The 26615-nt window shown below is 39.5% G+C and overlaps 1 protein-coding gene and 1 long non-coding RNA gene across 4 annotated transcripts in view; one reads left to right on the top strand and one right to left on the bottom strand.

The window, feature by feature from the left end:
- The first annotated feature begins 9901 nt into the window (after nt 1–9901).
- The window catches only part of SAR1B (secretion associated Ras related GTPase 1B), a 29745-nt gene continuing 13031 nt past the window's right edge, over nt 9902–26615 (top strand). The window contains exons 1-3 of the mRNA XM_038552196.1: nt 9902–10059; nt 20606–20681; nt 25531–25650. Coding sequence (XP_038408124.1) covers nt 20624–20681; nt 25531–25650 — 178 coding nt within the window. The 5' untranslated portion in view covers nt 9902–10059; nt 20606–20623. The remainder of the gene's footprint in view (nt 10060–20605; nt 20682–25530; nt 25651–26615) is intronic.
- Nucleotides 11630–26615, bottom strand: part of LOC111098029 — a 32563-nt gene continuing 17577 nt past the window's right edge. Inside the window, exons 4-5 of one of the 3 annotated variants that reach the window (XR_005366690.1) lie at nt 18798–18864; nt 11630–12030 (exon numbers count right to left, since the gene is read on the bottom strand). This is a non-coding gene — a long non-coding RNA (uncharacterized LOC111098029). Of the gene's footprint in view, nt 12031–18797; nt 18865–21339; nt 21613–21949; nt 22567–26615 lie in introns of those variants that run through there. The other 2 variants (XR_005366691.1, XR_005366689.1) reach the window with 2 other exon arrangements.

The following is a 26615-nucleotide window of genomic DNA, read 5'->3' as shown; positions in this document are numbered from 1 at the left end:
AACCCGTGAAGGGTGAAGTACACCTTGCTTAACTCCTTCGATATCAAGTGCCTGCTAAGAAATGCTGAATTTATAATATGTTCTATTACATATGTAATCATTAGAGCAAGAGTTAAACTGCTGTGTCAGACAAGAAAAGCAAACAGTATGCATTCAAATAACGAAGGGTAAAATTTTATCCTAACCCTGTTTCCCTGTTTTTATCCTTTGCCTCAGAATCTTTTTTTTTTTTTTTTAAGATTTCATTTACTTATTCATGAGAGACACAGAGACAGAGACAGGCAGGCTCCATGCAGGGAGCCCGATGGGGGACTCGATTCCAGGTCTCCAGGATCACGCTCTGGGCTGCAGGTGCTAAACCGCTGAGCCACGGGGGCTGCCCTTTTGCCTCAGAATCTTACTAAAAATATATTTGCCATGTATGGAGTTAAACAATTAAACTCCTTTGTACAAGATTCAAATATGAAAGTGTCTTTAGGATGAAGATGATACTTTTGGTCAAACTCCATATAACAAAGTCCCAAATCATATATCACAAGAATGCTTTCCTCTCAATGTTTAATTTTTTTTTTTTTCCTCTCAATGTTTTAAAAAGAAAACAGATCTCAGAGAAACTGTATCTTCCTGAGGTCAGACAGAAAATCAGGGTCAATCTTCAAAGGGGCAAATGCTTAGATCTGGTCTCAAACTTGCAGGACTTTAATGTTGTTTCTCTTTTTTTTTTCTTTCTTTCTTTTTCTTTCTTGCAACTCCTTAGTTGGTTTATTGACCTTGGCACAGGAGTTTGATTCAGTTAAATCAAGCTTCTTTTGGACTTTGTTCTGTTTAAGCAGTATCTGTGTGTTCAGAGGAAAAAAAAAACTGACAGAAAGGATTACCCATTTTAAAACATAAATCACGGTTGGTTAAATAAGGTAAATAAACATAATATGCAAGTAAGTAAACAGTGCTTTTTCTAAAATTTGTTCTCCTCCCTCCATGTTGTTATTATTCCCCAAAAACCTATGGTTAAGTCTCTTCAGAAGTTTTTTTTTACATTTTCAATAGTCAGTTTTAAAATATTTTGAAAAGTAGCTGCCCACCCTCAGGGACAATATGAAGTTTAAGAATTGAGGTGAAACATGGGATCCCTGGGTGGCGCAGCGGTTTGGCGCCTGCCTTTGGCCCAGGGCGCGATCCTGGAGACCCGGGATCGAATCCCACGTCGGGCTCCCGGTGCATGGAGCCTGCTTCCCCTTCTGCCTATGTCTCTGCCTCTCTCTCTCTCTCTCTCTCTCTCTCTGTGTGACTATCATAAATAAATAAAAAAAAAAAAAAGGAATTGAGGTGAAACAGCATACTTAAAAAGGTAACTTTTTAAAAGATTTTATTTATTTATTCATGATAGACACAGAGAGAGAGAGGCAGAGGCAGAGACACAGGCAGAGGAAGAAGCAGGCTCCATGCAGGGAGCCCGACGTGGGACTCGATCCCGGGTCTCCAGGATCACTCCCTAGGCTGAAAGTGGAGCTAAACCACTGAGCCACCCAGGCTGCCTGGTAATTTTCTTTTTAAGTGTCACCTACACATTGTCACATCCTTCTCTGACTTCTTAAAGTGTGGCTACATAAATATCAAGGAAAAATTGTTAGTGCTATTATCAGTTGTTAAGGGTACTGATTTTTTTTTAATTAACTACCTGTATCTACCCTACAGTACCATACATTTTCCTAAACTGATGTCAAGAATATATTCTACCTTTTTATCCTTGTTTTCCAGAACAACAGGACCCTTCTGCCATAGATATGCCCTTCATGTATGTATGTATCAGATTTTCTGCACATTATTTTCAAAGCCTTCCACTGCAGAAAATGATAAGCAAAAAAAATAAGTGATACTGCAGAGTCTCAGCAAGGAGACAGAACTATACAAAGAATATTCCATTAAGGTTGATTTTTTAGGGGCTCCTGGGTGGCTCAGTTGGTTGAGAGTCTGCCTGGGCTCAGGCCATGATCCCGGGGTCCTGGGATCGAGCCCTATATCAGGCTCCCTGCAGAGCCCAGAGCCTGCTTCTGCTTCTCCCTCTCCCACTGCCTGCTGCTCCCTCTGCTTCTGCGTTCTCTCTCTCTCTCTCTCTCTCTCTCTAATAAATAAATAAAATCTTTTTTAAAAAATAAATTAAGTTTATTCTTTATTTTAGACCCAAAAGAGGTAGATAGGCATTCCTAATAAAATTTGCTGACATGCAGAAGTGGAGTCAGGCTCACACACTAGGGCCCCTTTGCCTGCCTGCTCATCACTGTTGAATTGTCAGCTGATAAACAGGAGCAATTCTATTTACTTTACAGAATAGGGGGAATTATTTTAGGTCCTTTAATTATTTAAAACATGTTCTATTTCAAACATACCAATAAAACGGTTTCAGTTACAAACAACAGGTTTGTTCTGAAACTCTTGTGACACCATTTTAAGAACAGTTCCTTTGACCTCATTTGCCTGACAGGACATCTGTTTGTATCTAAAGTCAGCGGCTCTGAAGCTATATCCCAAGAACACTCATCTCACACCACGCCAGCAAATCCCATTGTTTTCTTTGAAAACTTTTCATCTTTATGTAGTTCTTGCCATTCTCACTGCCCACTGGTTAATTTTCAACATCTTGCACTGAAAATACTGGTATAGTTTTCTGGTTTCCTTCTCTCCAATCCATCCTACATGTTGAAGTGAGTCCTCAATACTGATTCTGTCTTTATTTTCCTGTACCCCCAACACCTGTAATTGCTCCCTATGCCTGTTCCATAAAGTTCCTCTGTATGGCTTTTCTCATCTCGCACTGAGTAAAATCCAAAGTCCTACTCAGCCTTCAAAGTTCTACGTGACCTTGCCCTGCTACCTCCTGTCTTAGCTTCCACACTCTATCTCAGTCATTCCACTGCTATTTCTCTAGCTACCCAACCACAAGCCTGCCTTTTACACTTATTTCCATTACCTCAGACGCTCTTCCTCAAGATACACATGTGGCTCAGTCTCTACCCCTTCAGCCTTTATTCAAATGTTAACTTATTGTTGACCCCTTCTCTGAACATCCCATACAATAGCATACCATTCCTGCTCACTCTATCCCTTTTATACTGCTTATTATTTTTTTTCATAGCACTTCTCATAATTAAATACTTGGGTCTATGTTTGCCTTTCTTCAGTGGAAGAAAATTCTATATATATCCTGCCCATTTTAAGGTAATTATTTTGATTTCATATCTGTCTCCTTGTTTAGACCCTCAGAGAGTAGAAACCAAGGACTGTGTCCTTTTCACATCCGTATTACCAGCACTTGACTTGGGGACTCACCATTAACAGGTGTTCATTAAATGTTTTTGAATGAATTAATTTAAAGTGTCATTTTTTCCCATCTTCTGACTATTTTGCCCCTCATTAATTCACTACTACAAGTTCATGTTTGAAGTATAGCCTAAATCATATTACTAGCACTTGTTTCTGAATTATGTCCTCTTTAATTCTTTTGGGTTCCTACCTATTATTGTACATTGTGTCCCATCTGTTACAGACCTAATAGAGTAACTGGTCAGGCCCCATCTGCCCAGGCAGCACTGGAAGTACAATATCAAGTGCCAATTTATTTTCCTTTTCTAACAAAATAATTCCCTCTGTCCCTATACCCTTTGCAAACACCTTAGCACCACAGTATCAGAGATCTGGGATGCATCTTCCCCTCTAAAACCCATCTTTTTGGGGTGTCTGGGAGGCTCAGTGGTCAAGCATCTGCCTTTGGCTCAGGTTGTGATCCCCGGGGCCCTGGGATTGATTCCCCCATCAGGGTCCCCACAGGGAGCCTGCTTCTTCCTCTATGTTTCTGCCTCTCTCTGTGTCTCTCATGAATAAATAAATTAAAATGTTTAAAAATAAATAAAAAATAAAACCCATCTTTTCATCGTACTTTCTGCTGAATGATGTCACCAGTTCCTTCATTTGTTGATTATTCTTTTTTAAATTTTTTTATAAGATTTTATTTATTCAGGAGAGAGAGAGAGAGAGAAAGAGAGAGAGAGGCAGAGACACAGGCAGAGGGAGAAGCAGGCTCCATGCAGGGAACCTGACGTGGGACTCAATCCTGGGTCTCCAAGATCACATCCTGGGCTGAAGGCACCACTCAATGCCATCAACCATTGAGCCACCTGGGCTGCCCTGATTAATTTTTTTTTTTTTTGCCCTGATTAATTTATTCAACAAATATTAAGTGGCTTCCATATGCCGGGTACTTGCTAAGCACCAAGCAAAAACAGAACAGGACAGACAAGATCTCTTCCTACTGTGAATTTTACAGTGGAGGAAGCAAAAGAAAACTGTAGGGGTGCCTGGGTGGCTCACTTGGTTAATCGTCTGCCTTTGGCTCAGATGATGATCCCAGGACATTGGGCTCCCTGCTTCACAGGGAGTCTGCTTCTCCCTCTCATTTTCCCCCTAACCCTCCTCCTGCTTGTGCATGTGCACTCTCTGTCAAATAAATAAATAAAATCTTTAAGACAAAAAAAAGAAAACTGTATGTATGCACATATTTTTAAGTGTAAAATTTGTGCTAGTGAAGTACTGGTACTGAGAGAATAGCTTGTTGGAGCCTGATTTGGTTAGGATGGTCTGGATAAGAGGTGACATTTAAGGTATGATCTGAAGGATGACACAATTAGCTATACAAAGAGAGAAAATGGGAAGAAGAAGGGCGCTGGCCAAAGCGAACAGTACCTACAAAAGTGCAGAGACAGGAATGATCTTGCTGTGGTGAGCAAGACAGAATGGCAAGAGAGAAGATTGGAGAAGTAGAGGGGGCCAGAGCAACAAGAGTCTTGTAAGGCATTGTAAGGAGCTAATAAGCCTTGGGAAGCACTTGAAGAGTTGTAAAGAGAGGAGTAATTTGATCCAATTCATGCTTTAAGATGAATTCGTTAAAAAAAAAAAAAAAAAATCCAGGGTGCCTGGCTGGCTCAGTGGGTGGAGCATGCGACTCTTAATCTTGGGGTCATGACTTTGAGCCCCACATTGGGCCTAAAACTTACTTAAAAAACAAAACAAAACAAAAAACAACAGCTGTGATGGTCACTGATTGTAGGGAGAAGAATGGAGTTGTTGCAGTAAACCAGAGATGTCAGTAACCTGAAGTGAGGTTTGTTATAGTGGATAGAGAAGTAATCCAAGTTAAAATTTTGGACTTTGATATCTCCTTTATTTTTTGCTACTAACATGCCATCAATCATGAAATCTTATAGGTTTCAATGTTTACAGTTTCTCACACACAACTCTGTGTTTCTCAGTTCCCACTGACCCAACCCAGGCCTCTCTTCCCTCTCACCTGCATGAGTGGAGCGGCCTCATTCCTGACCTCGGTTTTCAGGCAAACTGTTCCAGGTCAACCCACATACTGCTGCCAGAGCAAACTTTCAAAAACAATACTGAATGTGTTCCTGCTCTACTGGAAACCCATAAAGTGCTCTACAGTTTGGGAGCCAAGGTCCCAAATAGTCCACTTCAAATCTACCCAGTCAAATCATACTTGCCTGGTACTTTTCAAATCTCTCTTCCTTTTTGTATGTTATTCTCTCTTACATCATCCCTCTGGACATTAATCCCCATTTTACATACACAGAAACACTAAGTGGCTGGTGACTTTAGAAGCATAGTCTTATCTCTTATATTCTATTAAAAATACTGGGATCCCTGGGTGGCGCAGCGGTTTGGCGCCTGCCTTTGGCCCAGGGCGCGATCCTGGAGACCTGGGATCAAATCCCATGTCGGGCTCCTGGTGCATGGAGCCTGCTTCTCCCTCTGCCTGTGTCTCTGCCTCTCTCTCTCTCTCTCTCTCTCTCTCTCTCTCTCTCTGTGACTATCATAAGTAAATTAAAAAAATCTTTTTAAATGCATCCATTAAAATTCATAGTTTGGAGCACCTGGGTAGCTCAGTGGTTGAGTGTCTGCCTTCAGCTCAAGTTGTGATCCCAGGGTCCTGGGACCAAGTCCTGCATCAAGCTCCTCATGGGGAGCCTGCTTCTTCCTCCGCCTATGTCTCTGCCTCGCTCTGTGTGTCTCTCATGAACAAATAAAATCTTAATAAAAAAATCATAGTTTAGAATACTTAATTATATGGTAAATTGTCTGTAATAAATGTTTTTAATTTTAACCATTTTACAAAACTGTGTATAGTCTGATTATAATCTTATAAAAGTGGTTTAATCTGTGAGGTAAGACTGGGGGTGATTTTTGTTTGCATGATGTATTTTCTGGATTTTTAGAATTCATATGTATTACTTTTATAACAACAATTACCAAAAAGAATGTGGGAAAATATGCTATGTAGCCTTTAAGACTCTCCTCAAACATGGCATCACCATCCATTTCACTCCCTCACCGCCACCACCATTTTGTACATTATCATCCCCTCTCTCCCTACCTTCTTTGAGAGTTAGGTGTGACCCAACATACTTCCCTGCCAAATGGAAAGGTCCTTGAGTAAAGACATTCACTGTCTTGCTTATTGTCACACTCCCTTATTGCTAGCCATTTTATAATTTGTTGCTGAAGCCAGCAAGTATTTAGATTTTTTTTTTTAATTTTTATTTATTTATGATAGTCACAGAGAGAGAAAGAGAGAGAGGCAGAGACACAGGCAGAGGGAGAAGCAGGCTCCATGCATCGGAAGCCCGATGTGGGATTCGATCCCGGGTTTCCAGGATCGCACCCTGGGCCAAAGGCAGGTGCTAAACCGCTGCACCACCCAGGGATCCCAGTATTTAGATTTTTTAAAGGCTGACTAAAATTCCAGCAATACCAGGAAAGAAAGAGCTACAATTTTTAGGAGTCCAGTGAAGTGACTTTGATTACTTAAATGTGTTTGTTAAACCCGTTGACCTTAGGGTTGCCTGGGTGGTTCTATTTGTTGAGTATCAAAGTCTTGATTTCTGGTCAGATCCTGATCCCAGAGTCATGGGCTTGAGCCCTGCATCAGGCTCCACACTGAGCATGGAGCCTATGGGATTCTCTCTCTCCTTCTCCCTCTGCCCCACCCGACTTATGCACTCTGTCTAAAATTAAAACAAAACAAAACAAAAACTGTTAACCTTAAAAATAAAACTGTCAGTTATCCTACTGGGGAAAAAAAAAGTTTATTCTGAAATAGCAGAGAATTGCATTTCCAAAGACACAAGCTAGGGCTTTGAAAGTCTAGAGGATAAATGAGAGGACCACTCTTTATAGAGGAATGGCAAAGTTGAGAGATATTTGTTATTAACAAAAAGCCCATTGAAACAAACTGAGAGTTTTAATGTAGTAGTTTTTCATTGGCTGAGTTGTGACAGTCTCTCATTGGCTGGGCTGTTGCTGAACAAAGAAATTCTTTCCTCCTGCTACCACAATACAATAGAATCTTTTTCCTACGGGGAAGGCAAGGTAAGTCTCTTCCTATTGGGATCTGCCAATAGGAATCTTCCTATGGATGGGAATAGGAATCTTCCTATGGATCTTCCTATGGAGGAAGAGTGGTAGGGTATGAGAGCTCCTACTTCTGGCTCCTGACTCTATTTTACTTTACTTTATAGATGTATTTTTAAGATATATATATATATATATATATATATATATATATATATATAATTTTTTTTTTAAGATTTTATTTATTTATTCATGAGACACACAGAGAGAGAGAGAGAGAGAGGCAGAGACATAGGCAAAGGGAGAAGCAGGCTCCATGCAGGGAGCCCGATGTGGGACTCGATCCCGGGTCTCCAGGATCACACCCTGGGCCAAAGGCAGCACTAAACTGCTGAGTCACCCAGGCTGCCCGATTTATTTATTTATTTATTTAATCTCTATACCCAACATGGGGCTTCCACACATGATCCGAAGACCAAGAGTTGAGTCCTCCACAGACTGAGCCAGCCAGGCGCCCTTCCTGACTCCATTTTAAATGAGATTTCCTCATCAATTTTAACAAATCGAACTAAACTCAAGAGTAGGTAAGTGGGAAAGGAGAGCAGAGGGGAACCCAGATGGAAAAACAAGTTCCGGGATCCCTGGGTGGCGCCGCGGTTTGGCGCCTTCCTTTGGCCCAGGGCGCGATCCTGGAGACCTGGGATCTAATCCCACGTCAGGCTCCCGGTGCATGGAGCCTGCTTCTCCCTCTGCCTGTGTCTCTGCCTCTCTCTCTCTCTCTCTCTGTGACTATCATAAGTAAATGAAAAAAAAAAAAAAAAGAAAAACAACTTCCTCTAGCTCAGATCAATGGACTCTAGGGAAATTCTTCAATATCTCTCCTTTTTAAAATATTTTATTTGACACAGAGAGAGAGTACAAGCGGGGGAGCTCAGGCAAGGAGAGAGAGGGAGAGGCAGACTCCTCACTGAGTGGAGAGCCAATGCAGGACTCGATCCTAGGACCCCAGAATCATGACCTGAGCTACAGGCAGACACTTAACTGACTAAGCCACCCAGGGGCCCAATTCTTTAATCTCTTGAGAACAAAAATGTACCTAGGAGTTTTTCATTTATGAATGGATCACTTGTTCATATGAACTGATCACTTACTGTTTGCCAAGCACTGGAAACAGGTTTAAGAGAGGAATAAGCAGATATGGTTCCTCACCTTAGGAAGCTTACAGAATGTCTGTTGGGGGAGACTTTACACAAATACATATTTACTTGGGCAATTATAAGGTAACTTGAATGATAATAGGCTAATTGTACGGTTGCTGGGAAAACCATATGGGGAGGCAGGTTGTTTTTGTTCTTTTTCAAAAGATATTATTTATTTGACAGAAAGAGAGAGAGACAGAACACAACAGGCAGAGGGAGAGAAGCAGGTTCCCAGCCAAGCAAGGAGCCCAATGTGAGGCTCCACCCCAGGACCCTGGGATCATGACCTGAGCTGAAGGCAGATGCTTAACCGAGCCACCCAGATGACCTGAGATTTTTGGGTTTGTTTTTTTTTTTTTTTTTTTTTTAAGATTTTATTTATTTATTTATTTGAGAGAGAGAGTAGGAGGGGGTGGTTGTGCAAGAGGAATAGAGGGGGAGGGAAAGAATCTCAAGCTGACTCCCGACTAAGCATGAAACCCTCTGTGGGGCTGATCTCAAAACACTGAAATTATGACCTGAGGGGAAATTAAGAGTGGGAAGCAAAATGGACTGAGCCACACAGACATCCCTAGGAGGGAGGTTTTGATGAGAGAGGGCTATCCGTGTTGAAATCTGAAGAGTGGGTATGACATAGATGGAGAGGAGAGGTGTAGAAAATTTGTTCTGGCAGAAGAAATGGCAAATGTGAAGGGAAGACACTAGGATAAGGCATTTCCTGAGGCTGCAGTAGAAAGGGGGAGATTCAGCTTGAGCAAGTTATATAGGTTTTTATTCTATGGAATAACCTATTCCTTAACCCCCAAACAGCTCCTCCTCTGTCCCCATTACCTAGAAACCTGACTTAAAGCAATTTGGAGAGCATCACACTTCCATTCAAGGCACCCAGCTATCCTTATTTAAACACATTTAAGGAAGGTAACATGAATCCATTAGTAAAGAACAGCAGAATCAAGACAGTCTTGTTTAGCTCAAAACCTAGCATCTAACACGTTATCTAGCACATAATTACGTTTTGTAAGTTGTGAATTCAAGAAACAGGTGTACTTTAAAATATATATATTTTTAAATGTAGTATTTTTAAGAAAAGATGTCATGGATAATGTTCCTAAGCTACGGACCCGCGTTTCCTTCTCTGCCCAGGCCCTCGGGCCCCTGCAGGCCTTGGGGGCGGGGGGCGGGGGCGGACGTGGGGAGACCAGGTCGCGGGAAGGCTGGCTCCAGGCAGCAGACGCGCTCCGCCGGGGCACTGGCGGCGGAACCGCGAGGAGGCGGAACTTTAGGCTCGTGGAACTGTAGCCCTGCGGACCATTGCGAGGGAGGCACACCCCCGGCCCGGAAGTCGCTGACGGGAGCTGGTGCTTCGGCAGCCATCGCGCTTTGCAGTTCGATCTAGGAGGGTGTAGGGCAGACGCCAGGCGAGGAATTGCGACCTCTCCGTTCGCTGGTGAGTGGTAGTCTCTTCCGCCGGTGGCACCGGCAGGCGGCAGCTGTGGGTCCCAGGGAAGGTGTCTGTTTCGGGCCTGAGCCCATCGGGGCCCCTGCTGGTGGCCAGGCGAAAGGGGGTCTCTGTTTTCGTGTCCGGAATCGGGCGGCACTCAAGCGGAACGGGTTCCTTTCCTGCTCTGCGGTGGTCGCGCTCAGAGTCCTCTGGATAGGACACCTGCTTCTGTCAGACGGTGGCATTGCAGGAAAGGACGGGATGACTTTAAGCTGCACACGAGCCCTTCCTTCCCTTCGTCCTCAGTTTACTCACCTGGTCAGGTGAAGGTGAAGGTGCAGGTACAGGGGATCACTGACAGCTCGAGAGCCCGTGACGCGGTGTTTTCGGTTCTCCTCCTTAGTTTGGGGGCAAAGTGAGCTCCCTGACTAGTACGAGTTAGCGTCCGGCCATAGCCCAAGGCCAGCAGAGTGGGGGAACAGATAAACTGTCGGGGGGAAACTAATGATTCATAAATTTTTCCAAGATTTTTGAACAACATAGAAATTTGTTTTGACAACTGCTGAAACTCTGACCTCATTGGCCGAAAGAACCAAACTCATTAGGAACGTAAGGTATTTGGTACATTGGGCAAAACAGTGAGGGAAATTTTTTTTTTTTTTTTTAAGATTTTATTTAGGGCAGCCCGGGTGGCTCAGCAGTTTAGCGCCGCCTTCAGCCCAGGGCCTGATCCTGGAGTCCTGGGATCGAGTCCCGTGTTGGCTCCCTTCGTGGAGCCTGCTTCTCCCTCTGCCTGTGTCTCTGCCTCTCTCTCTCTCTCTCTCTTTCTCTCTCATAAATAGATAAATAAAATCTTTTAAAAAATTATTTATTTTTTCATGAGAGACACAGAGGCAGTGACCTAGGCAGAGGGAGGAGCAGGCTCCCCGCAGGCAGCCAGATGTGGGACTCGATTCCAGGACCCCGGGATCACGCCCTGAGCCAAAGGCAGACTCTCAACCACTGAGCCACCCAGGTATCCCTGAGGGAATCCTTTTAACTTGAAAAATTAAACCTAGTATTATTTGCATATTCATCTGTCAAGCTCAGTGTTACCCCGTATCTTACTCTAAACAATATCCTAGGTTCAGTGTTAAAATTCCAGTTAAGAGTATGAAAGTAAACATTTACTGACTGTCTCCTTTCTGTGAGGTACTAGCCATTCGCACAACAATCCACTAAGGAAGGTAATGGTATCCTCTCTATTTTACAGGTGAGGAATAAGGAAAAATTACAATTTGTCAATAATTAGTGGTGCAGACATAACACAGAAGCAGGATTTATATTCATTACCAAAATATCTTGAACTTTAAAAAATTAATGTTATAGTTCAATGGCATTTTCTGAGTTTGCAGAAGAGCAATGTTTTGCTTTTATTTTAGAAATGTTAGAGAAGGGGCACCTGGGTGGCTAACTTGGTTAAGCCTCTGTCTTTTGCTCAGGTCCTGATCCTAGGATCCTGGTATCCAGTCCTGCATCAGCAGCCCCCCACCCCAGCCCTGGAACCTGCTTCTCTCTCTCCCTGTCTCCTCCCCCCTGCTCATGCTCTCTGTTACCCAAATAAATAAAATCTGAAAGAAAAAAAAGAAATTTTAGAGAAGCATTGTTAGTAATTACAAAGATTAGCAGTTGAAAAAAGTACATTTTAACTATCCTTTCCTTGCACTTGAAGCAGGAATTGAGACAAGAGATTAGGCTATCAGAAATGAAAATCACTGCCACATTATTTGAAGCTTATAAATCAGAATTCTGTAGTAATGATTCATTAGTTCTCCACCCTCTTCTTTAAGTATACTTGGTTGATACTCATTTAAATGGTTTCTCTGCAAAACATTACTAAGCAAATACCTTTAAAATCACGTGTTTGAAAATATTCTCTTGGAAGTGATGAACCACTAAATTCTTCTCCTGAAACCCAGATTGCACTCTGTTAAATACCTAGAATTTAAATAAAAATTTGAAAAGAAAAAGGAAACTTTCTTTCTCTTGTGTATAGCTTTTAGAACAGTTTCAATTAGGAGTATTTTAAGGGGGCGCCCTGGCTGGCCCAGTTGGTGGGGTATGCTACTCTTGATCTTGGGGTTATGAGTTCAAGGCCCACACTGGGCCTAGAGCATTTTTAGAAAAGTATTTTAAGGATGGAATTTGACACTGCTTATATCTATACATTCATTTTCTTAATTCAGTATAGGCAAATTCAATCCTCAGACTTAAAACTTTATTCATAGTGTTCTTTCCTTTCTCACTCTTAAAAAAATCCTATATATGTCACAGATTTAACCTTTCTTTTTTTTTTTAAACCTTTCAATTGAATGTCACTTTTCCCCAAAAGAAACTTGCGTTTGTACTTTTTGTTGATTAAATGAACCAAAGGTATAACTCCATTACTATGATTGCTATGCATTCAGTCATAAAAATGTTCTTTTGAGTTTTGTATTTTGTATTCACTGTTTCAAAACTTTAAGGGCTGTAGAAAGAAAATCTAACAGTTCTACTGAAGAGTATTTATAAGGCAGAATTGTCTTGAAACATTCAACATTGTTACTCTCCATCCTTAGTAATGCACAGGGCCTTGCTGAAATTTTATAAAACATGGTCAAGCAGAGCTTGGCATTGTATTTCTAGTACTATTCGAATTTTATATAAATAAAGTTTGGGGTTTGAATTTCAATTTAGTTGGAATGCCACCTTATATTGTGTAGTATTCAAAATGTCTTCAGGTACATTATCATAATTGATCAATCTTAAAACTGTGAGGCCGATAGTATTCCCATTATAAGTAAGAAGAAATTGGAGCTCAGAAAGATTAGTTTTCCCAGAGTAATAGTACCTCAAAAGATGCATATTAAATCCAGATTTTCATTTTTTTAAGGTTTTTTATTTTCACTTTTTTAAAAGATTATATTTATTTATTCATGAGAGACACAAAGAGAGAGGCAAAGACATAGAGGGAGAAGCAGGCTCCACGCAGGGAGCCCCATGCAGAACTCGATCCTAGGTCCTGAGATCACCACCCGAGCTGAAGGCAGACGCTCTGCCACTGAGCTACCCAGGCATCCCTAAATCCAAATTTTTTTTTTTTTAAGATTTTATTTATTTATTCATGAGACACAGAGAGGCAGAGAGAGAAGCAGTCTCCGTGCACGGAGCCCGATGTGGGACTTGGTCCCAAATCCTGGGATCACTCCCTGAGCCAAAGGCAGATACTCAACCGCTGAGCCACCCAGGCGTCCCTAGATCGAGATTTTTAAATTCTTAGGATAAGTACTTACTTTCCCCATAGCTCTACCACCCTTTGCTTCCTGAAGTTAATAATGTATTATTTCTACAGTGCTACTCTGGTATTATATTTGCCTTTTTAGGTTATTGGAGCTTTTATTTTTATTTATATTTTAATAATAGCTTTCTTGAAAGATAGTTCACATTTCATAAAATTTATCCTCTTAAAGTATACAATTCAGTGTTTTTGGTATATTCACAATGTTATGCAACCATCACCACTTTCTATTCCAGAACATTTTCGTCACCCAGAAAGAAACCCAGTACCTATTAGAAGTCACTCCCAGTTCCCCTTACCTCCCGTGTCTGACAACCACTAACTGACAACTTACATGTTCAGGACATTTCATGTAATGGAATTTCATATAAACTTAAACTTTCATTTGAAAGTTTAATGGAAGAAGACTTTAAGAAGTTATTTGTCATCTGAGAGGTTCTGCTCCATTATAATCTTTTGTACTGATTTTCATGTTACAGGAGTAGATCACTTTTCTAATCTGCATAGGCACTTTTCCTGTTTGTTGTTCATGCAATAAATAAATCTGCTGACGTGTATATGTTTCCTTATTCTTGACCTTTGCTTTTCACATGTCTAATAGTGTATTCATGATGTTGTGTAACCTGTTCTCAGGGCTCGGATATCTGTTTGTGGCTATGTAACTTTTATTCTTAGTTGGGCATTTTTACTTCTACATTAAAATGATTAATGCTTCCCACCTTGTTCTAAGATTCTTAGAAACCATGGCTTTATAGAAATATAAATATCTCATTATATTCTAAATAAAGTTTCTCTGTATATGTTATTGAATTATTTTTCTAGGGACAAATTTTATAACAGCAAATGTGGACATCTTTATGCAAAAAATCTTTTTTTCTTCAAGGCTCACCCATTCCACTCCTTCAGTCTCACAGCTCTCACCTCCTAAAAATCATCTTCAGTGAGGACTTTTTTTTTTTAAGTAAATTCTATCCCCAATGTGAGATTCAAACTTATAACTCCGAGATCAAGAATCACATTCTCCCCTGAATAAACCAGCTAGGTACCCTTCCAATGAGGACTTTGTCACTTGATTCAGTGTTGCTTCCTCTAGCCCTCCATTCTTCTAGGTAATTCTGCTGTCAACTTGGACAGTAGACCATATAGCCTGGCTTCCCCTTTCACTCCAGTTTCCTTCAGCTCTCTGTGCCAGACCCAGGCCTTGGAATTGTCACTACCCAGACCTGATCCTCTTGAATTTTTGAACCTTACATTCTCCAGTTTGCTGACACAATTCTGCTCGCCTTTCACTTTTCTATGACTGTCTATAGTTGCTTTTCAATAAGATTTTTCCCCCTATTCTCTTCTGTGAGAAGCCTACCTTTGCTCCCCAGTTTATCCCCACATACTAGCTGCCTTTATACCTTTTTTACACAGCCTGAATTTTTGATCAAATCACTTCAGCCTCTCACTAGTACTCTCAAATTCCTGTTCCCCTTGTCTTTTTTCATTCCTAATCCCTATTCATTCCATGTGCTGTGAAGCAGATCCTCCCTGGGAGGTGAGGGTGGCAGGGAGAAGGGGAGGTTGGAAATCCATGCAGTGCAGATGGGCAGTGCTATGAATGTTTTTCAGCCCTAGCCAAGCACTTGCCTCTTTTTAGCAGTCTTTTAACTTGATCTTTTCCCCACAATAGCTATAGCTATTCAGATCCTCACTCTGCTCCTCCGAAAATTCTCTGTACCCCTTCTTCACTTCTAGAGTCTGATTCCTGATACCTCCACTGTACATTCCCCTGACCTCCTTCGTTCCATTCTTAGAGGAGATGTTCTCAGCCCTGGCTTCTCTTGAGACTTTCCCCCTTTTGCTTAATTCCTTCCTTCCCTTTCTTTCTCATCTTTAACCTCTCCGTTTCCGCTAGCTCCTTCTTACCAACATATTTAGCCTTCCTTAGGAAGAAAATCCCCTCCGTCATACCATTTCAGACTCTTTGAAAGAGGAATCTTGCCTTACTATCTCCACCTATTGACCTTCTGTCCTATTCACTTCTCCATAATAATAGCAACCAGGTATTAAGTACTTATTTTGTGCATTTTATCTCATTTAATCTTTACAACACCCTGAGAGAGTTTGCTAAAGAAACTAGCTTGTTCCAAGGTCACATAGTTAATGACTCCTCAAGACCTAGCTCTGCTGTGCTTTAAGTAGTACTGGCTTTAGTCTCTCCTGGACTACTGCTCTGCTGTGGGCTGCTCATGCTCTCAGCAGTTATCTCCTTGTCACTAAGCAAGCTGTGACAACTCTGCAGTAGTACTTGATGGAGAACTTCTTTCCACTTTGCCACTGTCTCTTCTAGTTCTTTTTTTTTTTTTTTTTTTTGATTTGAGGGAGAGCACAAGTGGATGGAAGGGCAGAAAGGGAGAAGCAAACTCCTTGCTGAGCAGGGAGCCTGATACGGGGATTGATCCAAGGACCCCGGGATTATGACCTAAACTGAAGGAAGACACTTAACCAACAGAGCCACACAAATGCCCCTCTTCTAATTCTTCTATCCTTGCTGGGTTCTGTTGGTTCTCCCACCCTTCTGTGTCCCTTAACAACCATCTCAAGTGAAAACTCCTTTCTTCCATACCATTTGACTGGTGCTTAAAGCAGGAGGCCTTTAGGCAGAGTTGGTGGCAGAAATTCTGATGTTGGTTGGGAAGGAGAATGGACAGAGATTGTAAGGTGGTAATGTATAGGTCACCAGTAGTGAATGGCAAGTGGTTTACTTTGAACCAGGGAAAGCTACAAGTGGAAAAGATTTAAGCTCATAAAGGGGCCAGAGGTACACAGTGGAAGTTCTGGAATACTAGACCAGGAATTGGAATCATTTCTCAGCTCCCTTGGCTCTATCCACAGGTATAGGGTGGCCATATAATGTCACACCTAATCAGCATGCTTTCAAGAGTGAAAGGAAGCACTATTAATAATTGTACTGAAATAACTTTGCTGAGACCATCCCCAGCAGGCCAGGAGTTATAGTCACCCTGACTATGCAACAAGTCAACTCTAGATGACATTTTCATGAAACCACTCTGAAGAGGGTCTACAGACTGGTACAAACAAAATTTGAGGTTAAGATGTTGGGGAATGTGATTTAAGGTTCTTCATTAAGTAGCTCCTATAGGAATTAAAGAAAGCTTGAGACTGCAGAAATTGATAGAGCTGGGGAATAACTAACTGGATGTGGGATGTGAGAGAGAAGGAGGAATTACATGTCAGAGTTATAAGCTGGAGTGATTCAAAAAATAGTATGTAACCATTTAAACAAATTTAAAGGCAGCCCAGGTGGCTCAGCGGTTTAGCGCCGTCTTCAGCCCAGGGCCTGATCCTGGAGACCCAGGATCGAGTCCCATGTCAGGCTCCCTGCATGGAGCCTGCTTCTCCGTCTGCCTGTGTCTCTGCCTCTCTCTCTCTCTCTCTCTCTCTCTCTGTCTCTCTTGAATAAATAAATAAAACCTTTAAAAAATTAAAAAAATAAAAATAAACAAATGTAAGCCTTTAAAACTGTTTGTTATAAAGTTACTACAATGTAAGAGAAAGGGAATGGACCTGGAAGTCAGAAAGACTCAAGTTTGAATTTAGATGTGCCAATAACTAATGCTTCAGTTTTAGTTACTTTAACTTCAGTTCCTTCTGTAAAATGGGAACAGTAATGTATTTATTTACTTTGGGGCCCAGTCAGTAAAGCATGTGATTCAGTAGAGCCACTAAAGCACTCAACTCTTGATTTCAGGACCCACAATGGGCATGGAGCCTACTTAGAAAAAAATTAATAATAAGGTATTCACTTTGAAAGGTTGTTTGGGGGTACCTGGGTGGCTCAAATGGTTAAGCATCTGCCTTCTGCTCAGATCGTGATCTCAGGGTCCTGAGATCAGGCCCCACATTGGGCTGCCTGCTCAGTGGAGAGTCTCCTCCCTCCTCATCTGCCCCTCTCTCCACTCATGCTCTTATCTTTCTCTGAAATAAATGAAATCTTTTTAATTCTTTTTTTTTTTTTTTTTTATTTACTCATGAGAGACATACAAAAAGAGAGAGAGAGAGAGAGAGGCAGAGACACAGGCAGAGGGAGAAGCAGGCTCCATGCAGGGAGCCTGACGTGGGACTCGATGGCGGACCTCCAGGATCACACCCTGGGCTCAGGGCGGCGCTAAACCGCTGAGCTACCCGGCTGCCCAATAAAATATTTTTAAAAAAAGAAAGAAAGGTTGTTAGTGTGTTTAGTGTGACATACACAAAGTACCTAGTCATGTAGGCTACATGGTAGAAGAAATAACAGCAGCTAACATCGAATGCTTCCTCCATGTCAGATGTTAAGTGTTTTGTCTAGTAATGGATTTAATCTTCACAGCCATCTCAGGGAGCTACTGTTATCCCCAGTTTACAGGTAAGGAAATTGAAGTAATTTGCCTAAGGTAGATAATAAGTGGTAAAGTCCTGGTTCCATAGCTCTTGTTTTCAACCTCTTGACAAATCATAATGCTCATAGGGGTAGATGCTAATTTTTGCTTTATTAAATCAAAAGACTGATTCAGTATTGTTTCTTATGTCTATATGTTATAGGTAGCAAGCATGAAGACCAAACGCCTAAATTTAGTCTCAGATTGGTTTTTCATTCTGACTCATTGCCTCCCTTGTGAGCACCTGTGGACTGACTCGAAGTTTGCAGTCCCTTAAACTGTCCCATCATTTCACAGTACCTGACTTTTTGCTGTCCCCACTTAGTTTCACACCTCTGCACAAAGTACAACAGCTACTTAGCAAACTCTTATTGAATCTTCAAGATTCAGGCTGAACATCATCCAAAAAATGTTTCCTTAGCTACAGTTTGTTGCCTCTGTAGAACTGTGGTAATGGACTCTGGATGTAGAGACAAGGAAGTCTGTTTTTCTCTTTTTCTATACAGAGCATAATGTACATTTGTGAGCATACCATCCCCCTTCCTACTGCTTTACTTCTTCTTATTCTGATTTCATGCTGTTATGATCATTAATCCCCTAATAGCTTCTGATTTACAACATGAGTAGTTCTTTTTCTTTGTGTTTGTATAAGTTTTGAAATTCTAATTCTTTTTTTTTTTTGAAATTCTAATTCTATAGGGTAAGTTATTACCATCCTAGATAATATCATCATACTCAGTTTTTTTTTTATCATACTCCGTTTTAACATTTTTGTTGAATTACATTTGTGTAGCTAACTTACTCCTAGACTATAACCTTTTCAAGAGAAAGAGCCATGTTTATCATCAATGTTTTAATCCCCTATGGTGTCTAGCTCAGGACCTTGGACATAATATGAACTTGGTAATCATTATTGAATTAAGTAAAATGTCTCAGTATACCAGTACTTTATTTGATTATCTACAGTAAAAATTATGATTCTCTTTGAAAAACCTGTATCTTACCTAAAAATCTTCAGAAAAGCCACTTGTATATATTTTCTGTGACTACATGTTTCAATTTCTACATGACCTAGAATAATAATAGAATGAGTTATAATTTTCAACTTAAGTAAAATAAGAACTTCTGAGGTACTGGATTCTTCCATATACATGTGTCTCTTCTAGTTCTCATTCTTGTGATACTAACACATGAAACTTCATAATTTGTGAGTCATTCTCAGTCAGGAATGGACTGGTTCCAAGAGCAAAATTTTGCTCTTGCTAGTTCATGTAAGGGGATGGAAGAGAGGTGAGGCTATTGCCTGGATCCAGGGAATCCCCTAGTAAATACTTCTAAGCCTCCTAAAACTGCAGGTAGGTTGTCTCTTTTGTTTCTCAGTCTCAAGGCAATGTAATCTCTTAACACCTTATCCTCTAGCAATTCTGAGTTTGGTGGGCCTGTCTGGATCAAAATTGGCAGCCCCCTGACAGAGAGGTGGTTAAAGAAAGCAGTGTTGTATGTCACACTTTGTCTAAAGAATGTCAAAGAGAGAAGAACCTCTGAAATTGTTTGGACTTGTTTAGGCTCAATTTTTGGGCCTGGGTTCTATTTAGCTCTAGAAAATGAACTTTGTTGATCTGAAAGTGTATTTTTGTATATGTGATTTTTCATTTCTCGAGGATTTTTTCCCTCTTTTTTCCATATTAGCTTTATTAGTTATCAAGCACATATCAAGTAAATGCTAAACTGAATTATACTCTGCATTTTCTACTGTGATTTAAGAAAAATGGTTTTTAACATTCAGTAATATAGTTAAAATTTGAAAAAGGTCCAGAAAGTTTACAAACCCAGAAATTTACCTGGTACCATTTTGCTACAAAAGACCAAAAGTAACAGAAAGAAACAGAAAAGGTTTTTACTCCACATAGGTATAATTAGACCCAGAAACTTACTTCATTATCATAAACTTCTTTTTACAGCTCTTTGCACTTCTTCCCCTATTCTAAGGTTTTGGTAAATCTGTTATAGGTTGATCACATAGATTTCATTTAACTTACTGTTGAATACAGATTATTTCCAAAATTTTTCCTACATAATGCTTTGAATAACATCTTTATACATAACAATGTCCCTATTTAGGAGAATTTCTAAAAGTAGATTCTTGGGGGCCACCCGACTCCTCATCTCAGCTCAGGCATGGATCTCAGGGTTGTGAGTTAAAGCCCCACATTAGGCTCCACAGTGGGCGTGGAGCTTACGTAAAATTAATTAATTAACTTAAAAGTAAAATTCTTGGGTCAAACAGTATAACTAACATGTTACTGCTGAATTAATTGTTAAAAAGATTTGTACCAATTTATACTGCCACTAACTGCTTCTCTTACCACATCTTTTCCAGTTCTGGCTGTTACAATTAATTTTCGTGTTTGCTACTCTGACTGGCAAAGAATGGTCTCTAGTTCCTTTTTTTTTTTTTTAATTAAAAAAATTATTTTAGTTTGTTTTCTTAAAAATGGAAAGAGATCTTTTACTTTTTTGTCTTTCTTTTCTTTTTTTATGTAAGCTCCACACCCAACATGAGGATTGAACTCAGAACCCTAAGGTCAAGAGTCACATCTTCTACCAACCAAGCCAGCCAGGCACCCCACTAGTTTGTATTTTAATGGCATTTTGTTTTTTATGCATCAATCTATGTCCGATTAGAACACCCTGGTTAAAAATGGCTAACTACTTATAGTAAGGTTGTTGTAGGATTTTTTACTCAGAGTTCATGTTTAATATTGTAGGTGTTTAATGTTGACTACTGAATTCAAAACTCTTTCTTTTCCAGACCCTGTAAGATTTGGATATGTCCTTCATATTTGACTGGATTTACAGTGGTTTCAGCAGTGTTCTACAGTTTTTAGGTAATGTTGGCCCTTTTTTCTCTACTGTTATCCCATTTATTCCTACTTAAATAAAAGTGCTTATTTGTCTGAAGCTTCTTTATATAGAACCCAGTAGTTGCAAATGTGGGCTTTGAAATCATACAAATGAAAAAGAAAAAAAAAAAAAGAAATCATACAAATGTGTTCAGTTACTCGTTGTATCCCTTTTAATTATGTAATCTTGGGTACATTACTTTCTCCGCCTTAGCTTTGTTTCCTTATCTGTAAATTAAAAATAATTCCTACACCTTAAGGTTGTTGATAGGAATATTATTTACAGGAATAGCTACCTTTGATTAGCCAGTTTACCTAAGTGCTTTTAGATACTTTATCTCATTTAATCCTCGCAGGATTCTCTGCACTATTTTTGTTATTATAAAACGCACTTCCATAAAGTGCCTTGCATATCATAACTGGCAGCATATCATCTTCTTTTTTTTTTTTTTTTAAAGATTTTATTTATTCATGAGAGACAGAGAGAGAGAGAGAGAGGCAGAGACACGGAGACACAGGCAGAGGGAGAAACAGGCTCCATGCAGGGAGCCTGATGTGGGACTCGATCCCAGGTCTCCAGGATCACAGCCTGGGCTGAAGGCGGCACTAAACCGCTGAGCCACCCCGGCTGCCCAGCATATCATCTTCTAAATGAGACTTGTATACCCAGCAATTCTGACTAGAGATTTTCCTCTCTTTATAGATTTTGTTTTCTTTATAGATTTTAAAAAGGAAAAATCTTAGCATCTCATTCTCTTAACACTCTTCTCACATTTTCCAATGAAACAAGCTTTTGATTAACTTTTATGTTACAACGTACACAATTTTATTATTGTAGTAATTAATGAAGATATTTCCAGTCTCCTATTTTCAAATCATGCCCTAAGTTTAGTCTCCATGTAATCATCATCTTGAACTAGAACAAAGAGAAGCATTTCATATAATTACAGAGTTGTCAACATAATTCCTAACTGGCCACAACCATACTAAGGAATTATTATCTCCTATATAAATAGTTCTTTTTCCACAACATCTTAACAAAGGAAATAAATTTTGCTTGGAAAATACACATTTTGTTTGATTACTACATATTAAAAGGATAAAAATGTAAGATCAAATTTTGTCGATCTATTTTTATATCTTATTTGGACCTCAATGTTTGCACATTTTTTAAAAAACAAGGTTTCTTTTTTTTCCTTTTTAAAATTCCTCACATTTTTTTTTATTTATTTATTTTTTAAATATTTTATTTATTTATGATAGACATAGAGAGAGAGGCAGAGACTCTCTCTCTCTGTGTGTGTGTCTATCAAAAATTCCTCACATTTTATACTGTCACTCTACCACGGGTCAAATATCAGATCTCTCTACACTACCTCCTCAAGAATTCTTTAATATTTTTATCAGACCAGGGACACCTGGGTGGCTCAGCGGTTTAGCACCTGCCTTTGGCCCAGGGCGTGATCCTGGAGTCCCAGGTTTGAGTCCCACATCGGGCTCTCTCATGAATAAATAAATAAATAAAATCTTTAAAATATATATATTTTTTAATCAGATCGAGATATTTTGTTACATATTTGCAACAATTGAGTCAGAAATAAACATTTTCAATTTCATTATACTGGGATAACCTTAGTTGTAACAAGTTGGTATCTATATCTCAGTTTATAGAAATACTAATCTATGCTAAACTATGTTGAAAGAGCAAAATAAATTGCCGCCTAAGCAGGAGCAAAAGGTTAATAGGACTAATACTAGGAGGCAGTGTAGAGAAATTAAATAAACCAAAGCTTTGGCATCAGGCATGGTTTTAAATCTCAGATCTAACTTCAGCATTTGAGCAAGTTTAACTCTGAGCCTTTGTTTCCATCTGTAAAAAAGAAGATAATAATGTTTACTTCAAAGAATTATTTTCAAGATTAAATAATGTGTAGCAGTTTGCTTAACAGTGCCTATCACAAAATAAGAATTTAGTCCAACTCACTTGAAAGATTAAAGTTTAAACGTTCTAGGTGTTCCTTTTGGAATCTTATCTAGTGCACTTTTACTACTTAAAAGGATAACAAGATTGATTGTGATTGCACTGGTTGAAAACAATCTGTGTAGAAACGTTTTAAGAAATAGAAATGTCAGGGCACCTGGATGGCTCAGTCAGTTAAGTGTCTGCCTTCAGCTCAGGTCATAATTGCAGGGTCCTAGGATTGAACCCCACATGTAGCCACCTACTTAGCAGGGAGCATGCTTTTCCCTCTCCCTCTGCTGCTCCCCCTGGTTGTGCTCTTTCTCTCTCAAATAAATAAATAAAATCTTAAAAAGAAATGTATAAAAAATTATTAGTCACAATTCATGATTAAATAAGAAATGTAGTATCCCAGCTCAAGTAAATATGGAAAACAATCCTGCCCTTAGGATCAAAACTCTTGGTCACTGGGTGATCAAAAGATTAGGACATCCTACAATTTACTTCTTAAGGTTCAATGTGGATAAAGAATTAGGTTTTATTTTGGCATGAACTTATTAAAAAATAGGTAGCCTGAATTACAACACCTAAAATCTTTAAAAGTTCATTCATTGATTGAGTAAATATATTTTGGGCTTGCTATTATGTCCCAGTCCTCATGTAATTCCATGGGTGTTGACAATTAAACACATGAAACATAAAGTTCAGTATTACCACATACCTTTTTTTTTTTTTTTTTAAAGATTTTATTTATTTATTCATGAGAGGCACAGACAGAGAGAGGCAGAGACACAGGCAGAGGGAAAAGCAGTCTTCATGCTGGGAACCCGACATGGGACTTGATCCTGGGTCTCCAGGATTACACCCTGGGCTGAAGGCGGCGCTAAACCACTGAGCCACCCAGGTTGCCCTCACATACCTCTTTTCAAAAGCTAGGGCAGCCCGGGTGGCTCAGCGGTTTAGTGCCGCCTTCAGCCCAGGGCATGATCCTGGAGACCCGGGATCGAGTCCCACGTCGGGCTCCCTGCATGGAGCCTGCTTCTCCCTCTCCCTCTGCCTCTCTCTCTCATTCTCTCTCTCTCTCTCTGTGTATGTCTCATGAATAAATAAAGTTAAAAAAAAAAAAAGAATTTTCAAAAGCTAGATGTTGACAACACCAGAAACTGACAAGGATGTGGAGCAGCAGAATGTTCATTCACTGCTGGGAATGCAAAATGGTACAGACACTTTGGAAGATTGGGGGATTTTTTACAAAACTAGACATACTCTCACCATATAATCCAGCAGGTGTGCTCCTTGGTAGGTCCACACATGAACCTGCATATTGATGTTTTATAGCAGCTTCATTTATAATTGACAAAACTTGGAAGGAACCAAGATATCCTTCAGTAGGTGAATGGATAAATAAACTGGTTCATCCAGACAGTGGAGCATTACTTAGCACTAAAAAGAAATGAGCTATCAAGCCATGAAAAGACATGGAGGAAGCTTAAATGCATATTACTAAGTGAAAGAAGCCAATCTTACAAGGCTACATACTGTCTGATTACAACTATATGACATTCTGACAAGGCAAAAAGGCAGAAATATGGAGACAGTAAAAAGATGAGTGGATGCTGGGGAGTGGGGACAGGGTGGGAAGAATAGGCGGAGCATACAGGATTTTTAGGGCAATGAAAATACTTTGTATGATAATTATAATGATGGATTTATGTCCTTATATGTGTGTCAAAATACAGAATATACAAACCAAGTGAGCCTTAAGGTAACTGAGCGATTATGATGTATCAGTGTAGATTCATTGCTGGTTAAAAATGTACCATTTTTGTGAGTGATGTTGATAAGGGGGAGGCTATATATGTGTGGGGACAAGAGGTATTTTGGAAATCTCTGTACCATCCTGTCAGTTTTGTTGTAAACCTAAAACTGCTCTGAAAAAAAGCCTTTAAAAAGAAAATAGGGATGCCTGGGTGGCTAGTGGTTGAGTGTCTGCCTTCGACTCAGGGTGTTATCCCAGGGTCCTGGGATCGAGTCCTGCGTCAGGCTCCTCTTGAGGAGCCTGCTTCTCCCTCTGCCTGTGTCTCTGCCTCTCTCTTTCTGTGTCTCTCATGAATAAATAAAATCTTTAAAAAAATAAAATAAAGCTCAACTTGGAATTTCACAGGAAATTCCAAACTACTATATTGGTCAGTGTTCTTTTTTTCTGTCACTTCCTGTACCAGTACTTGCTTGATACATCCAAAATTATGTGCTTGGTTTCTTTGTTGCTGCTTTAGTTTTATGCAATCCCGTGAATAGTTTAACTGTATTCTCAGGGAAATTTGACAATGACCTAAGCATTTTATTGAAAAAACTCACTATGATTTTTATTGTCAAAACTGCTTAATTTATTTTTTGCCTATGGAAAATCTCCTTAATTTTCCTTTTGGTCTAGCTTCATAAATACATGAGGTCAAGTATTTTATCAGTGTTTCTCTAGTAGAGGACATTGATATTTATCCCTAAATTGTAAAGGGAATCAGCATTGTGGTTTTGCAGACAAGTTTAGGTAACACATTTAGTGACTGGGACGAAATTTAGTTTTAAAATGATGTAAAAAAAAAAAAAAAAGATAAAAAAATAAAACGATGTGAATTAGCAAATCATGATATAGAATAACTCTTCAAAACTAAAACTAGAATAGAAATCCAGACTTTTTCAAGCAATTTATAAAATCTTAAAGTTCAAAAGGTGTTTCTTTATTAAAAAATCTAGAATAATTAGGAAAGGTATCTAAATATCTAACTGTAAATGTTAAGTTATTCTTTTATTCAAAGTCTTTTGTTTGGATAATCTCTGTCAGAATTTTGACTAATCATAGCTCTTACTCTACAGGATTATATAAGAAAACTGGTAAATTGGTATTTCTTGGATTGGATAATGCAGGAAAAACAACATTGCTACACATGCTAAAAGATGACAGACTTGGACAACATGTCCCCACGTTACATCCCAGTAAGTATATTCCCACATACAACATATTACATTATCAAGTGATACCACTTCATAGGCACTAACCAAAAACTTTTTGTTTTTTGGTGGGGTTTTTTGGTGAATAAATTATGATTTGACCTAGTCTTCAAATACTATAATAAATCATAGCTGATACACTCCACTCCCTGGGAGTATATATAGATCTTGAAATAATACTCCTATCTTATCAATTAGTACACCCTTCTCCAGCTAGAGGAATTAAAGTTACTGTCTCAGGGATTATAACATGATTGAGGTCTATCCAACCAAATACTGCTTAGGCTATAAATAGTTACCATTACCTTGTTCAGATAACTTCAGTTTCTTTCAGGTTTTAAAAGTGTACTTTTAATCTTTATTCAGTGGACAGGTTATATAGTCTTACACTTTGCTGGTAACTCTCGATTTATTAACCAGTTATTTTCTACTCAGAGAAACCTCAACAGTATCTGATATAAAGACTGTAGAATAATTCCAAAAAAAACAGGGCACATACTGATACATTTATAGAAAGCTTTAGAACAATTTGAAAGATAATTTACTGTGGTTTCTTTAAGAAAGACTACCTGAGGGGATCCCTGGGTGGCTCAGCAGTTTAGCACCTGCCTTTGGCCCAGGGCATGATCCTGGAGTCCCGGGATCGAGGGGGACTCCCTGCATGGAGCCTGCTTCTCCCTCTGCCTGTATTTCTCTCTCTGTGTGTGTCTCTCATGAATAAATAAAAATCTTAAAAAAAAAAAAAAAAAAAGAAAAAAGAAAAAGAAAGACTACCTGAAAGACATTAATACTTAATATTGACTCTGTAACTCACTTAATACATACCATCCAGTATATAAAGTTATGTCATAATACTGTTCAAAAAAGTAAATGTTAAAGTGACAAAATTATTAGAACAGAAGCCTAACTTATAAATACCTGTGATAAATACCTGTAACCTTACTTTCACT

The sequence above is a fragment of the Canis lupus genome, chromosome 11, assembly GCF_011100685.1.
Source record: "Canis lupus familiaris isolate Mischka breed German Shepherd chromosome 11, alternate assembly UU_Cfam_GSD_1.0, whole genome shotgun sequence".
In the NCBI taxonomy this organism is placed as follows: domain Eukaryota; kingdom Metazoa; phylum Chordata; class Mammalia; order Carnivora; family Canidae; genus Canis; species Canis lupus.
Note: the sequence above shows the minus strand (reverse complement) of the source record. Positions and strands in the feature narration are given on the sequence as shown.